The sequence below is a fragment of the Oncorhynchus tshawytscha genome, linkage group LG02 (assembly GCF_018296145.1).
Source record: "Oncorhynchus tshawytscha isolate Ot180627B linkage group LG02, Otsh_v2.0, whole genome shotgun sequence".
NCBI lineage: Eukaryota > Metazoa > Chordata > Actinopteri > Salmoniformes > Salmonidae > Oncorhynchus > Oncorhynchus tshawytscha.
The window spans coordinates 62,764,322-62,780,981 of NC_056430.1; the positions used below are offsets into that span (position 1 = coordinate 62,764,322).

The 16,660-nt window shown below is 47.7% G+C and overlaps 1 protein-coding gene across 2 annotated transcripts in view; it reads right to left on the bottom strand.

Moving 5' to 3' along the window:
* The window catches only part of LOC112265049 (protein kinase C alpha type), a 213,795-nt gene that overhangs the window by 81,409 nt on the left and 115,726 nt on the right, over positions 1–16,660 (bottom strand). For both annotated transcript variants that reach the window (XM_024442060.2, XM_024442068.2), the window contains exon 5: positions 12,832–12,960. In XM_024442060.2, the coding sequence (XP_024297828.1) occupies positions 12,832–12,960 (129 nt within the window). The remainder of the gene's footprint in view (positions 1–12,831; positions 12,961–16,660) is intronic.

The window sequence follows — 16,660 nt, forward strand, 5'->3', positions numbered from 1 at the left end:
CCCTCCCATTCTCAGTCTCCCTCCCTCCCATTCTCAGTCTCCCTCCCTCCCTCCCATTCTCAGTCTCTCTCCCTCCCTCCCATTCTCAGTCGCTCTCTCCCTCCCTCATTCTCAGTCGCTCTCTCTCTCCCTCCCTCATTCTCAGTCGCTCTCTCTCTCCCTCCCTCATTCTCAGTCGCTCTCTCTCTCCCTCCCTCATTCTCAGTCGCTCTCTCTCTCCCTCCCTCATTCTCAGTCGCTCTCTCCCTCCCTCATTCTCAGTCGCTCTCTCCCTCCCTCATTCTCAGTCGCTCTCTCCCTCCCTCATTCTCAGTCGCTCTCTCCCTCCCTCATTCTCAGTCGCTCTCTCCCTCCCTCATTCTCAGTCGCTCTCTCCCTCCCTCATTCTCAGTCGCTCTCTCCCTCCCTCATTCTCAGTCGCTCTCTCCCTCCCTCATTCTCAGTCGCTCTCTCCCTCCCTCATTCTCAGTCGCTCTCTCTCATTCTTAGTCTCTCTCATTCTCAGTCTCTCTCTCTCTCATTCTCAGTCAGTCGCTCTCTCCCTCCCTCATTCTCAGTCGCTCTCTCCCTCCCTCATTCTCAGTCTCTCTCTCTCTCATTCTCAGTCTCTCTCTCTCTCATTCTCAGTCTCTCTCTCTCTCATTCTCAGTCTCTCTCTCTCTCATTCTCAGTCTCTCTCCCTCCCTCCCATTCTCAGTCTCCCTCCCTCCCTCCCATTCTCAGTCTCCCTCCCTCCCCCCCATTCTCAGTCTCCCTCCCTCCCTCCCATTCTCAGTCTCCCTCCCTCCCTCCCATTCTCAGTCTCCCTCCCTCCCTCCCATTCTCAGTCTCCCTCCCTCCCTCCCATTCTCAGTCTCCCTCCCTCCCTCCCATTCTCAGTCTCCCTCCCTCCCTCCCATTCTCAGTCTCCCTCCCTCCCATTCTCAGTCTCCCTCCCTCCCTCCCATTCTAGGTCTCCCTCCCTCCCTCCCATTCTAGGTCTCCCTCCCTCCCTCCCATTCTAGGTCTCCCTCCCTCCCTCCCATTCTAGGTCTCCCTCCCTCCCTCCCATTCTAGGTCTCCCTCCCTCCCTCCCATTCTAGGTCTCCCTCCCTCCCTCCCATTCTAGGTCTCCCTCCCTCCCTCCCATTCTAGGTCTCCCTCCCTCCCTCCCATTCTAGGTCTCCCTCCCTCCCTCCCATTCTAGGTCTCCCTCCCTCCCTCCCATTCTAGGTCTCCCTCCCTCCCTCCCATTCTAGGTCTCCCTCCCTCCCTCCCATTCTAGGTCTCCCTCCTCCCTCCCATTCTAGGCTCTCCCTCCCTCCCCCATTCTCAGGTCTCCCTCCCTCCCATTCTCAGTCCCCCTCCCATTCTAGGTCTCCCTCCCTCCCTCCCATTCTCAGTCTCCCTCCCATTCTCAGTCTCCCTCCCTCCCATTCTCAGTCTCCCTCCCTCCCATTCTCAGTCTCTCTCTCCCTCCCTCATTCTCAGTCGCTCTCTCCCTCCCTCATTCTCAGTCGCTCTCTCCCTCCCTCATTCTCAGTCGCTCTCTCCCTCCCTCATTCTCAGTCGCTCTCTCCCTCCCTCATTCTCAGTCGCTCTCTCCCTCCCTCATTCTCAGTCGCTCTCTCCCTCCCTCATTCTCAGTCGCTCTCTCCCTCCCTCATTCTCAGTCGCTCTCTCCCTCCCTCATTCTCAGTCTCTCTCTCTCCCTCATTCTCAGTCTCTCTCTCTCATTCGCAGTCTCTCTCTCTCATTCGCAGTCTCTCTCTCTCTCTCATTCTCAGTCTCTCTCTCTCATTCTCAGTCTCTCATTCTCAGTCTCTCGCTCTCTCATTCTCAGTCTCTCGCTCTCTCATTCTCAGTCTCTCTCATTCTAAGTCTCTCCCTCCTTCAATCTCAGTCTCGCTCATTCTCAGTCTCTGTCTCTCTCTCTCTCTCATTCTCAGTCTCTCTCTCTCTCATTCTCAGTCTCTCTCTCTCTCATTCTCAGTCTCTCTGTCTCTCTCTCTCATTCTCAGTCTCTCTCTCTCTCTCATTCTCAGTCTCTCTCTCTCTCTCATTCTCAGTCTGTCTCTCTCATTCTCAGTCTCTCTCTCTCTCATTCTCAGTCTCTCTCTCTCTCATTCTCAGTCTCTCTCTCTCTCATTCTCAGTCTCTGTCAGTCTCTCTCTCATTCTCAGTCTCTCTCTCTCTGTCTCTCTCTCTCTCATTCTCAGTCTCTCTCAGTCTCTCTCTCATTCTCAGTCTCTCTCTCTCTCATTCTCAGTCTCTCTCTCTCCCATTCTCAGTCTCCCTCCCTCCCTCCCATTCTGTCTCCCTCCCTCCCTCCCATTCTGTCTCCCTCCCTCCCTCCCATTCTGTCTCCCTCCCTCCCATTCTGTCTCCCTCCCTCCCTCCCATTCTGTCTCCCTCCCTCCCTCCCATTCTGTCTCCCTCCCTCCCTCCCATTCTGTCTCCCTCCCTCCCTCCCATTCTGTCTCCCTCCCTCCCTCCCATTCTCAGTCTCCCTCCCTCCCTCCCATTCTGTCTCCCTCCCTCCCTCCCTCCCATTCTCAGTCTCCCTCCCTCCCTCCCTCCCATTCTCAGTCTCCCTCCCTCCCTCCCTCCCATTCTCAGTCTCCCTCCCTCCCTCCCTCCCATTCTCAGTCTCCCTCCCTCCCTCCCATTCTCAGTCTCCCTCCCTCCCTCCCATTCTCAGTCTCCCTCCCTCCCTCCCATTCTCAGTCTCCCTCCCTCCCTCCCATTCTCAGTCTCCCTCCCTCCCTCCCATTCTCAGTCTCCCTCCCTCCCATTCTCAGTCTCCCTCCCTCCCATTCTCAGTCTCCCTCCCTCCCTCCCATTCTCAGTCTCCCTCCCTCCCTCCCATTCTCAGTCTCCCTCCCTCCCTCCCATTCTCAGTCTCCCTCCCTCCCTCCCATTCTAGGTCTCCCTCCCTCCCTCCCATTCTAGGTCTCCCTCCCCCTCCCTCCCATTCTAGGTCTCCCTCCCTCCCTCCCATTCTAGGTCTCCCTCCCTCCCTCCCATTCTAGGTCTCCCTCCCTCCCTCCCATTCTAGGTCTCCCTCCCTCCCTCCCATTCTCAGTCTCCCTCCCTCCCATTCTCAGTCTCCCTCCCTCCCATTCTCAGTCTCCCTCCCTCCCATTCTCAGTCTCCCTCCCTCCCATTCTCAGTCTCTCTCCCTCCCTCATTCTCAGTCGCTCTCTCTCTCCCTCCCTCATTCTCAGTCGCTCTCTCTCTCCCTCCCTCATTCTCAGTCGCTCTCTCTCTCCCTCCCTCATTCTCAGTCGCTCTCTCCCTCCCTCATTCTCAGTCGCTCTCTCCCTCCCTCATTCTCAGTCGCTCTCTCCCTCCCTCATTCTCAGTCGCTCTCTCCCTCCCTCATTCTCAGTCGCTCTCTCCCTCCCTCATTCTCAGTCGCTCTCTCCTCCCTCATTCTCATTCTCAGTCCCTCTTCTCTCTCCTCCCTCCCTCATTCTCAGTCGCTCTCTCCCTCCCTCATTCTCAGTTGCTCTCTCTCATTCTTAGTCTCTCTCATTCTCAGTCTCTCTCTTCTCATTCTCAGTCAGTCGCTCTCTCCCTCCCTCATTCTCAGTCGCTCTCTCCCTCCCTCATTCTCAGTCTCTCTCTCTCTCATTCTCAGTCTCTCTCTCTCTCATTCTCAGTCTCTCTCTCTCTCATTCTCAGTCTCTCTCTCTCTCATTCTCAGTCTCTCTCTCTCTCATTCTCAGTCTCTCTCTCTCTCTCTCTCAGTCTCAGTCTCTCTCTCATTCTCAGTCTCTCTCTCTGTCTCAGTCTCTCTCTCTCATTCTCAGTCTCTCTCTGTCTCTCTCTCTCTCATTCTCAGTCTCTCTCTCTCTCATTCTCAGTCTCTCTCTCATTCTGTCTCCCTCCCTCCCATTCTCAGTCTCCCTCCCTCCCATTCTCAGTCTCTCTCCCTCCCTCATTCTCAGTCTCTCTCCCTCCCTCATTCTCAGTCGCTCTCTCCCTCCCTCATTCTCAGTCGCTCTCTCCCTCCCTCATTCTCAGTCGCTCTCTCCCTCCCTCATTCTCAGTCGCTCTCTCCCTCCCTCATTCTCAGTCGCTCTCTCCCTCCCTCATTCTCAGTCGCTCTCTCCCTCCCTCATTCTCAGTCGCTCTCTCCCTCCCTCATTCTCAGTCGCTCTCTCCCTCCCTCATTCTCAGTCGCTCTCTCCCTCCCTCATTCTCAGTCGCTCTCTCCCTCCCTCATTCTCAGTCGCTCTCTCTCATTCTCAGTCTCTCTCCCTCCCTCATTCTCAGTCTCAGTCTCTCTCCCTCCCTCCCTCATTCTCAGTCGCTCTCTCCCTCCCTCATTCTCAGTCGCTCTCTCCCTCCCTCATTCTCAGTCGCTCTCTCTCATTCTCAGTCTCTCTCCCTCCCTCATTCTCAGTCTCAGTCTCTCTCCCTCCCTCCCTCATTCTCAGTCGCTCTCTCCCTCCCTCATTCTCAGTCGCTCTCTCCCTCCCTCATTCTCAGTCGCTCTCTCCCTCCCTCATTCTCAGTCACTCTCTCCCACCCTCATTCTCAGTCGCTCTCTCCCTCCCTCATTCTCAGTCTCTCTCCCTCCCTCATTCTCAGTCTCTCTCTCTCATTCGCAGTCTCTCGCTCTCATTCGCAGTCTCTCTCTCTCTCTCATTCTCAGTCTCTCTCTCTCATTCTCAGTCTCTCGCTCTCTCATTCTCAGTCTCTCGCTCTCTCATTCTCAGTCTCTCTCTCTCTCATTCTAAGTCTCTCCCTCCCTCATTCTCAGTCTCGCTCTCATTCTCAGTCTCTGTCTCTCTCTCTCTCTCTCATTCTCAGTCTCTCTCATTCTCAGTCTCTCTCTCTCTCATTCTCAGTCTCTCTCTCATTCTCAGTCTCTCTGTCTCTCTCTCATTCTCAGTCTCTCTGTCTCTCTCTCATTCTCAGTCTCTCTCTCTCTCTCATTCTCAGTCTCTCTCTCTCTCATTCTCAGTCTCTCTCTCTCTCTCTCTCATTCTCAGTCTCTCTCTCTCTCATTCTCAGTCTCTCTCAGTCTCTCTCTCATTCTCAGTCTCTCTCTCTCAGTCTCAGTCTCTCTCTCTCATTCTCAGTCTCTCTCTCTCTCAGTCTCTCTCTCTCTCATTCTCAGTCTCTCTCTCTCTCATTCTCAGTCTCTCTCCCTCCCATTCTCAGTCTCCCTCCCTCCCATTCTCAGTCTCCCTCTCTCCCTCCCATTCTCAGTCTCCCTCCCTCCCTCCCATTCTCAGTCTCCCTCCCTCCCTCCCATTCTCAGTCTCCCTCCCTCCCTCCCATTCTCAGTCTCCCTCCCTCCCTCCCATTCTGTCTCCCTCCCTCCCTCCCATTCTGTCTCCCTCCCTCCCTCCCATTCTCAGTCTCCCTCCCTCCCTCCCATTCTCAGTCTCCCTCCCTCCCTCCCATTCTCAGTCTCCCTCCCTCCCTCCCATTCTGTCTCCCTCCCTCCCTCCCATTCTGTCTCCCTCCCTCCCTCCCATTCTCAGTCTCCCTCCCTCCCTCCCATTCTCAGTCTCCCTCCCTCCCTCATTCTCAGTCTCTCTCCCTCCCTCATTCTCAGTCTCTCTCCCTCCCTCATTCTCAGTCTCTCTCCCTCCCTCATTCTCAGTCTCTCTCCCTCCCTCATTCTCAGTCTCTCTCCCTCCCTCATTCTCAGTCTCTCTCCCTCCCTCATTCTCAGTCTCTCTCCCTCCCTCATTCTCAGTCTCTCTCCCTCCCTCATTCTCAGTCTCTCTCCCTCCCTCATTCTCAGTCTCTCTCCCTCCCTCATTCTCAGTCTCTCTCCCTCCCTCATTCTCAGTCTCTCTCCCTCCCTCATTCTCAGTCTCTCTCCCTCCCTCATTCTCAGTCTCTCTCCCTCCCTCATTCTCAGTCTCTCTCCCTCCCTCATTCTCAGTCTCTCTCTCTCTCATTACCAGTCTCTCTCTCTCTCATTCCCAGTCTCTCATTCCCAGTCTCTCTGTGTCATTCTCTCATTATCTCTCTCTCATTCTCTCTCTCTCCTGATACAGGAAGGCCAGCTGTCCTCCTGGACCAATACTGGAGTGTGTGTGTGTGAGTGTGAGTGTGTGCGTGTATATGTACTGTATGTGCGAATGTGTGTGTGAGAATAAAGGTCTGATTATAGATGATGACGAGGCAGGGTGGAGTGTGTGTCACAGGATGAGAGTTTGAGTTTGTGCGTGTGAATAAAGGTATGATTATGGATCTTGAAGAGGCAGGGTAGAGTGCATGTTCTGAAGGCGCCTGGGTGATGGCACTTGTTGTCCCCCCCTTGATGGTTTAAAAGGTAAACCACTAAGTTCTTAATCTCAATACCTCTGAGTACTTAGAGCTGGTGAGATATGAGAAGGAGGAGGAGAGGACCACCCTGTCTAAGGGGAGAATCCTAATTTCCACTTCAATTGGATTTTTCACTTAGTCTCCCATTGACATCAATAAATAACCAAGTGAGAGTTAAGATGAATATTCAGGGGTGAATTCTAAGCGTTAGGAATCTCGTGGAGGTGACGAGCCATGTGTAAACATTATACTTATTGGATCCTATTACTGCTGCATTTGGGCTTCTAAGTACCTAATTCCTTCATAGAAGCCAAGTTAAACAGCTTCACGTCATGGCAATTCAGGTATGTATTACTGTGTATTCACATCCCCGGAGGTCCGATAGACCAAATTAAATTAAAATTGTACAGCTCCAAGACGTGGGAATGCAGGGCTGAGTACAGGTTAGTTTAGTCTGTTCTAAGTGTATGATATACACACAGACAGACAACGGACGGCTGAACAGACAGGCAGGCGGGCCGATAGATACGCACGCGCAATACTTGCCATTATGTTGCTTTTCCTAATGGCATTTTCTCACACGTCACTCCAAGCAGACCACATACAGTGGGGTAAAAAAGTATTTAGTCAGCCACCAATTGTGCAAGTTCTCCCACTTAAAAAGATGAGAGAGGCCTGTAATTTTCATCATAGGTATATTTCAACTATGACAGACAAAATGAGACAAAAGATCCAGAAAATCACATTGTAGGATTTTTAATGAATTTATTTGCAAATTATGGTGGAAAATAAGTATTTGGTCAATAACAAAAGTTTCTCAATACTTTGTTATATACCCTTTGTTGGCAATGACAGAGGTCAAACTTTTCTGTAAGTCTTCACAAGGTTTTCACACACTGTTGCTGGTATTTTGGCCCATTCCTCCATGCAGATCTCCTCTAGAGCAGTGATGTTTTGGGGCTGTTGCTGGGCAACATGGACTTTCAACTCCCTCCAAACATTTTCTATGGGGTTGAGATCTGGAGACTGGCTAGGCCACTCCAGGACCTTGAAATGCTTCTTACGAAGCCACTCTTTCGTTGCCCGGGAGGTGTGCCCGGGAGGTGTGTTTGGGATCATTGTCATGCTGAAAGACCCAGCCACGTTTCATCTTCAATGCCCTTGCTGATGGAAGGAGGTTTTCACTCAAAATCTCAAGATACATGGCCCCATTCATTCTTTCCTTTACACGTATCAGTCGTCCTGGTTCAATTTGCAAAAAAATGTTTCCACCCCCATGCTTCACAGTAGGTATGGTGTTCTTTGGATGCAACTCAGCATTCTTTGTCCTCCAAACACGAGTTGAGGTTTTACCAAAAAGTTATATTTTGGTTTCATCTGACCATATGACATTCTCCCAATCTTCTTCTGAATCATCCAAATGATCTCTATCAAACTTCAGACGGGCCTGGACATGTTCTGGCTTAAGCAGGGGGACACGTCTGGCGCTGCAGGATTTGAGTCCCTGGCGGCGTAGTGTGTTACTGATGGTAGGCTTTGTTACTTTGGTCCCAGCTCTTTGCAGGTCATTCACTAGGTCCCCCCGTGTGGTTCTGGGATTTTTTCTCACCGTTCTTGTGATCATTTTGACCCCACGGGGTGAGATCTTGCGTGGAGCCCCAGATCGAGGGAGATTATCAGTGGTCTTGTATGTCTTCCATTTCCTAATAATTGCTCCCACAGTTGATTTCTTCAAACCAAGCTGCTTACCTATTGCAGATTCAGTCTTCCCAGCCTGGTGCAGGTCTACAATTGTGTTTCTGGTGTCCTTTGACAGCTCTTTGGTCTTGGCCATAGGGGAGTTTGGAGTGTTACTGAAGTTGTGGACAGGTGTCTTTTATACTGATAACAAGTTCAAACAGGTGCCATTAATACAGGTAACAAGTGGAGGACAGAGGAGCCTCTTAAAAGAAGAAGTTACAGGTCTGCAAGAGGCAGAAATCTTGCTTTTTTGTAGGTGACCAAATACTTATTTTCCACCATAATTTGCAAATAAATTCATTAAAAATCCTACAATGTTTCTCTCATTTTGTCTGTCATAGTTGAAGTGTACCTATAATGAAAATTACAGGCCTCATCTTTTTAAGTGGGAGAACTTGCACAATTGGTGGCTGACAATACTTTTTTGCCCCACTGTATGTCATATAGTCCCAGCACACTATCAAACATTGATCTCAGTAAATAGCCACAAAACTCAGATCCATTTCATTCGAATGATCACACACACTGAACAAAAATATAAACGCAACATGCAACAATTTCAAAGATTTTACTGAGTTACAGTTCATGTAAGGAAATTAATAAATAGAAATAAATGCATTAGGCCCTAATCTCCAGCAGGAATATTTCATTGGTCATCCCCCAAAGCCAACACCTGCTTTGGCTGCCTTTCCTTCTGCCAAGGGCTGGAACGAATTGCCAAAATCACTAGAAAAAAAATCACAAGCTAGACACATATCTTCCTCACTAACTTTAAGCATCAGCTGTCAGAGCAGCTTACCGATCACTGCACCTGTACACAGCCCATCTGTAAATAGCCCACCCAACTACCTTATCCCCATATTGTTATTTTTTGTTGTTGTTGCTCTTTTGCACCCCAGTATCTCTACTTGCAAATTTATCATCTGCATATCTATCACTCCAGTGTTAATGCTAAATTGTAATTATTTCGCAACTGTAGCCTATTTATTGCCTTACCTCCCTAACCTTACTACATTTGCACACACTGTATATAGATTTTTATATTGCGTTATTGACTTTACATTTGTCTATCACATGTGTAACTCTGTCTTGTTGTCTGTGTCACACTGCTTTGCTTTATCTTGGCCAGGTTGCAGTTGCAAATGAGAACTTGTTCTCAACTAGCCTACCTGGTTAAACAAAGGTGAAATAAATATTAAAATAAAATAATCTATGGATTTCACATGACTGGGAATACAGATATGCATCTGTTGGTCAGAGATAACTTAAAAATAAAGGCAGGGGCGTGGATCAGAAAACAAGTCAGTCTCTGGTGTGACCACCATTTGCCTCATGCAGCGCGACACATTTTCGCATTGAGTTGATCAGGCTGTTGATTACGGCCTGCGGAATGTTGTCCCGCTCCTCGTCAATGGCTGTGCTGGATATGGGCGAGAACTGGAACACGCTGTTGTACATGTCGATCCAGAGCATCCCAAACATGCTCAATGGGTGACATCTAGTGAGTATGCAGGCCATGGAAGAACTGGGACATTTTCAGCTTCCAGGAGTTGTGTACAGATCCTTGCGACACGGGGCCGTGCATTATCATGCTGAAACATGAGGTGATGGCAGCGGATTAATGGCACGACAATGGGCCTTAGGATCTCGTCACTGCATCTCTGTGCAATCAAATCGCCATCGATATGATGTAATTGTGTTTGTTTTTCATAGCTTATCACTGTCCATAGCCTGTGCTTTACAGGGAACCAATAAGCAGGGCAATGCAAAAAAACTGGCGAAGTTGTCTTTGTCTGCCTGCCTGTGCAAATGCACTACATTCACATCATAAGAATGAAGCAGGTAACTTTTAGATCAGATAGCTGCATCTGTAACTCATATTAATTTAAATGACTTAATTAAGTAAATGTGTGATAGAAATGTCATCATTTGCTAACATTAAAATGTTTATTTTGGAGGATTTTTGCATAATGACAGTCATAACACTGCCAAAGAACGATAACATTAGCTGTTATGAAATGACTCCCCAGGTGTTGCTAACACCTAGCCAACATAAACCTCTTCAAATCAAGATACTACTTTCACCAGCAAGGTCCAGCTTCATCACAGCTTTCCTGGCTCCATCATAGCCCGCTCTGAAACATTTCAGTATAAGGAGAGAGCTCCACATCCTGTTTGGCTGCCAGTACATTTAGCATTCTGTCCACTTTAGATGGGCCCTAATCAGCATTCCAATCTGGCTATCTGTCTGTCTGTTGATGGGAAGAGCAGTTAGTGAGCTAGCACTAACCTGTTTGTGAGACGAGCAGTTAGTGATTTAGCTATGGGAATATTTGTGTTTGAGTGTGTGCGTGCCTCATAGCCACAGCACAGCCGAGCCCAGTGGGACTGTCTGCCAGTAGGAATATCAGTAGGCCGCTGCTCTGTGCTGAAGCTAAATAGAGTAAACAGAAGCAGAATGTTCCAAGGAGCCGCCAGCCAAAAGCCAAAAACCCCTTTGAAGTAGAACTGACTGAGTGAAAGTGACACTTAGTTGAAGGCTGCTTAGGAAGGCTACCGCCAGCCAAGGGATAAAGGATACATTGAGACACAAGTAGTCAACTGGAATAGACGTGGGTCTGTATTTGTTAGTAACATGGCTTGGCCCTCTTTGCTCTCTTCTCCTTCCTCCGACAGTGTCATATGATGGGTGCCAACACAGAGTACTTGATGTTTTAGGGCTGCACTGCCCAGTGGTATCTCCTTAACGTTTTGTAGGCCCGGTGCCAATACTTTGAAAACGGCACTCCACATCCTACTTTGATCCCTTTGCAGAGGAACCCTTACTCTCACCTATTCAAAATAGATTCGATGAATGATTGCATGAAGGGGTGGAGGAAAGAACAACTCATTTCAACATTAGAACAGGGCTATACAGGACAGTACTTGGGTCCCCCTATCTCCACTTCCTAGTGCTATGTTCTCTCTGTAACTTGATTGGATTGTGAAAGTTTGAAAATGCTCCACTTCCTCTCCTCTCCTCTCCCCCCCCCCATTCCTTCCTCCTCCCCTGCATTTGAGTCACACTTAATTTCACACCAGCAATTACGCCGACGGAGGGAAGCCACCCTCGAATTATACACGCACGTCAGGTCTGGGAGCTTGGCAGCCAGCCAGGCGTATGACTAGGCCATGAAAAGTGACCTCACATTTCGGATGGAAACAAGTTTATCGGCACTAAGCTGAACTGCAATTTTCATATCTAACAAAACATTTGGGGATACATAATATGGTTAATATGTTAATATGGTTTTAGAGTGAACTCTCAATAATGGAAAATTGAGGGCAAGTACTGTATGACAAGTACATGACTTGGCATTCCCAGCTCCCCAGAAGAGCAAGCGTAATGTCAACAGTGTGTTTTTTACCCTTTGGAAGGAACAATGCCAAAGACCACTGCCCTATTTGATTGAACATTTCCGGGGTTGCTTCCATCTCGTGGGTGATAATGTGATAAGTGTGTGTTGAGGGAACGTGATTTGATTTAGTGATCCCAGCGTAACCAGTCAATGGACTGACTGTGTGTACATATTTCCAATTTCCTACAGTCCTGTTTGTGGTGTGGGGGCATCCATATTTTTATTAGGGGAGGGAATTTCACATGTATTGTAAGTAATTACACAAGCAGCAAATTAAATTGTAGTCATTGTACTGAATCCGAATGTGTACCAACACTGAATTGACACTACACTACACTACACTACTAGGACTACACTACTAAATACATATTTATGTGATTATTATGTAACTACAGCTGCATTGGCTACAATTAGCATAAAGAGGGAACTGATTCCTACAACATCCCATATCAAAGAAACTCTAAAAATACTGTTTTTTTAATCACTGCACAATGTTATTCAGTATTATCAATATTTTGGCCTTGGAAGTAAAATGCAGTACCATTTTGTGCAGTAGCACTAAGCATATTGCCTGATTGGACCACCTTTGATGCTGTCTATTCTACGCCTGACTGAAATAATTCGATACAGAACCAACAGTTAAACACACACACACACACACACACACACACACACACACACACACACACAAAAGAGAGAAAGACATGAAAATGGAGTCGTGACTCACTAAACACATGTAAAAGAGAAACCCGTGTTTCTGGCTAAGCCCACACAGATATACCCCTGGGTATGTTTGAAAAGGTTTTAAAAGAATGGACAGGGTTTGTCGTCACTGTACGTGGGCAGTGGCCAAAAGTAGTGCACTATATAGGGACTATGGTGCTATTTGGTAATCACACACAGTATTGATCTGTATACCAAAGGGAATTGACCTGTGTCTCTGTAGGCTGCAGACTGGAGGCTTGTATTAAGTGATAGTTGCCTCACCACATGCTGTCTCTTGGCTGCTGTCACTCAAAAACAGACCATGGTGATTTTTGGTATGACAACCAGTTCACTTCCTCTATTGAACTGTGAACAGGTGTTTTTACAATAGAATGGTTTTCAAAGCCTGGGCCTATTGATGTGATTGACAATTGTGCAGATCGAAATCGATGTAGGCTAAGGTTAGAGGGAACATACATGCACATGGGCGCGCACACCCACAAGAACAAACACACATACACAGATTGCCAGGAATTGCCATAACCCCACTGGGGAAGAAGGCAACGGATGTGCCCGAAATGGCACCCTATTCCCTTCATAGTGCACTGTGGGCTTTGGTCACCATTAGGGCACTATAAAGGGAATAGGGTGCATTTGGGACACACCTTGAGAAATAGATTTGTCTGAGAGATGGTCCGATCTGGAGGCCTACCTGTGACCTGCAGCTTGTCCCCTGTGATGTCACACTTCAGGTAGAGGCGTCCCCTCCTCTCGGTGTGGTCCGTCCCGCACATGCTGGGCACGTTCATCACACACTGATTGTGCACGTTCATGTCGCAGGCTGAAGGGGCGCAGACACACAGGAAGACAGACAGAAAGAGAGAGACAGCATTAAAGAGGTTACCAGGAGAGACGGAGAGGCAAACAAACTAAAAGAAGTTGGTTTAAGCAAAAACTGATGTGCTTTATTTATAAAGTCATAAGGCCAGGTGATGCTAGGGAATTATTTATATCACAAAATGGATTTCATCCTGAAAAAAATTGTAACTGTGCTGTTTACATGTGAAAACATGGATACTGTATCTCAAACACGCATCAGCATCTACAAACATAGCCTCACATCAAAATTAAATCAAATGTTATTGGTCCCATAGACATGGTTAGCAATTAAAAACTTGAGTGTAGCGAAGTGCTTGTGCTTCTAGTTCAGTCAGTGCAGTAATATCTAACAAGTAATTTTACATTTCCCTAACAACTACCTAATACACACAAATCTAGAAGGGATGAATAAGAATATGTACATATAAATATATGCATGAGCAATGGCTGAGCGGCATAGGCAAGGTGCAATAGATGGTATAGAATACAGTATATACACATATGAGTAATTAAGATATGTAAACATTATTAAAAGTGCCATTATTTAAAATGTCTAGTGATCCACTTATTAAAGTGGCCAGTGATTGGGTCTTAATGTAGGCAGCTGCCTCTCTGAGTTAGTGATTGCTGTTTAGCAGCCTGATGACCTTGAGAGAGAAGCTGTTCTTTTGTCTCTCGGTCCCAGCTTTGATGCATCTGTACTGACCTCGCCTTCTGGATGATAGCGGGGTGAACAGGCAGTGGCTTGGGTGGTTGTTGTCCTTGAACTTTTTGGCCTTCCTGTGACATCAGGTGCTATAGGTGTCATGGAGGGCAGGTAGTTTGCCCCCGGTGATGCGTTGTGCAGGCCGCACCACCCTCTGGAGAGCCTTGTGGTTGAGGGTGGTGCAGTTGCCGTACCCGGCTGTGATACAGCCTGACAGGATGCTCTCGATTGTGCATCTGTAGAAGTTTGTGAGTGTTTCTGGTGGCAAGACAAATTTCTTCAGCCCCTTGAGGTTGAAGAGGTGCTGTTGTGCCTTCTTCACAATGCTGTCTGTGTGGGTGGACCATTTCAGTTTGTCTGTGATGTGTATGCAGAGGAACTTAACTTTCCACCTTCTCTACTGCTGTCCCTTCGATATGGATAGGGGGGTGCTCCCTCTGCTGTTTTCTGAAGTCCACGATCATCTCCTTTGTTTTGTTGAGTTGAGTTTGAGGTTGTTTTCCTGACACCACACTCCGAGTGCCCCCACCTCCTCCCTGTAGGCTGTCTCGTCGTTGTTGGTAATCAAGCCTACTACTGTTGTGTTGTCTGCAAACTTGATGATTGAGTTGGATGCGTGCATGGCCACGCAGTCATGGGTGCACAGGGAGTACAGGAGGGGGCTGAGCACACACCTTTGTGGGACCCCAGTGTTGAGGGTCAGTGAAGTGGAGATGTTGTTACCTACCTTCATCACCTGGGGGGCGGTCTGTCAGAAAGTCCAGGACCCAATTGCACAGGGCGGGGTCGAGACCCAGGGCCTCCAGCTTGATGATGAACTTGGAGGGTACTATGGTGTTGAATGCTGAACTGTAGTCAATGAACAGCATTCTTACATAGGTGTTCCTCTTGTCCTAGATGGGATAGGGCAGTGTGCAGTGTGATGGCTATTGCATCGTCTGTGGACCTGTTGGGGTGGTATGCAAACTGAAGTGGGTCTAGGGTGGCCGGTAAGGTAGAGGTGATATGATCCTTGACTAGTTTCTCAAAGCACATCAAGATGACAGACTGCAGACTGGGATAGGGAGTGCTTGAATATGTCCGTAAACCAGAGGTGGGACCAAGTCATTGTTTGAGTTTTGAGTCCTAAACAAGTCATAATGTACTATTTTTTCACCTTTATTTAACCAGGTAGGCCAGTTGAGAACAAGTTCTTATTTACAATTGCGTCCTGGCCACGATAAAGCAAAGCAGTTTGACACATACAACAACACAGAGTTACACATTGAATAAACAAACATACAGTCAATAATACAGTAGAAAAGTCTATATACAGCATGTGCAAATGAGGTAAGATAAGGGAGGTAAGGCAATAAATAGGCCACGGTGGCGAAGTAATTACAATATACCAATAAAACATTGGAGTGAAAGATGTGCAGGAGATGAATGTGCTTTGTGTGCTCTTCACCAAATGTAATACCATTTCATATTTTTAACAAGAGTAATAGTTAGTATATTACATTTACGCAAATCATGAATGCTTTCAAAAATATCTATATGTTTATTACTTACCGAATAAACATTATATTTCCATAGTAATACATGGGTAGCCATGAGAAAGACACCCCACCCCCAATAGTGATCGACTATCGAGGATCGCTATGGTGCACAATCGGGCGATGTAAGCTTTGTACACAATCACCCAACCTTGTTTTAGGAACGTCAGGCAGGATTTAGGCTACCAACTACCTAGCCAGTTGTAGCTCAATCTTGGGTGCAATGATCACGTTCCCGCACTGACTGACTGTGTGGAGGCTTATTGATTTAACGTTACGTTAGCCTACATGATACACTAGTAAAGCAATAAAATATATAGCTGTCTGCTATATTAGCCACGACTTATCGTTCTTTGTACAGCTTCAAATGTGGAACAAAGTTGGACATTTTGGGAAACTTTTTCCTCAGCTGGCACAATTTGATTGGCTGCTGTCCGATTCAAACTGTAAATCCGTTAAATGAACAGTTGATGCGCTGCACACTTTTTTTAATAGCATCATTTTTTATATTTGGGCTTGGGGAGGGTATCAAGTCAGGTCGAGTCATAAGGCTCAAGTCCATGTCAAGTTACGAGTCATTGGTGTTAAAGTCAAAGTCGAGTCCAAGTCATCATATTTGTGACTCGAGTCCACACCTCTGCCGTAAACACACCAGACAGCTGGTCTGCACATGCTCTGAGGATGCGGCTAGGAATGCCGTCTGGGCCAGCAGCCTTGCGAGGGTTAACACGTTTAAATGTTTTACTCACGTCGGCCACGGAGAAGGAGAGGGGGGGGCGCGCCGTCCTTGTTAGTGGGCCGCGACAGTGGCACTGTATTATCCTTAAAGCGGGCAAAGAAGGTGTTTAGTTTGTCTGGAAGCAAGACGTCGGCGTCTGGTTGGTTTTCTTTTTGTAGTCCATGATTTCCTGTAGACCCTGCCACATAAGTCTTGTGTCTGAGCTGTTGAATTGCGACTCCACTTTGTCCCTGTACCGGCATTTCGCTTGTTTGATTGCCTTGTGGAGGGAATAACTACATTGTTTGTATTCAGCCATATTCCCAGACTTCTTTCCATGGTTAAATGCGGTGGTTCGCGCTTTCAGTTTTGCCCGAATGCCGTCATCCATCTACGGTTTCTGGTTAGGGTAGGTTTTAATAGTCCCAGTGGGTACAACATCTCCAATGCACTTCCTAATAAACTAACTCACCGAGTCACCGTATAGGTCGATGTTGTTCTCTGAGGCTGACCGGAACAAAACCCATATTGCCTCTAGTCTATAACATGGCAACACACAATTAAAAACATATGATAATCTAATTTGCAGTAGGATTAGAACAGCCAGCATGTGCCAAACTCATTTTCCAACCATAACCTAATCCCTATTTATATATAGCCCTGAGTCATAATTAGTATTACATGCCAGCTCTGGTGAAGAGAT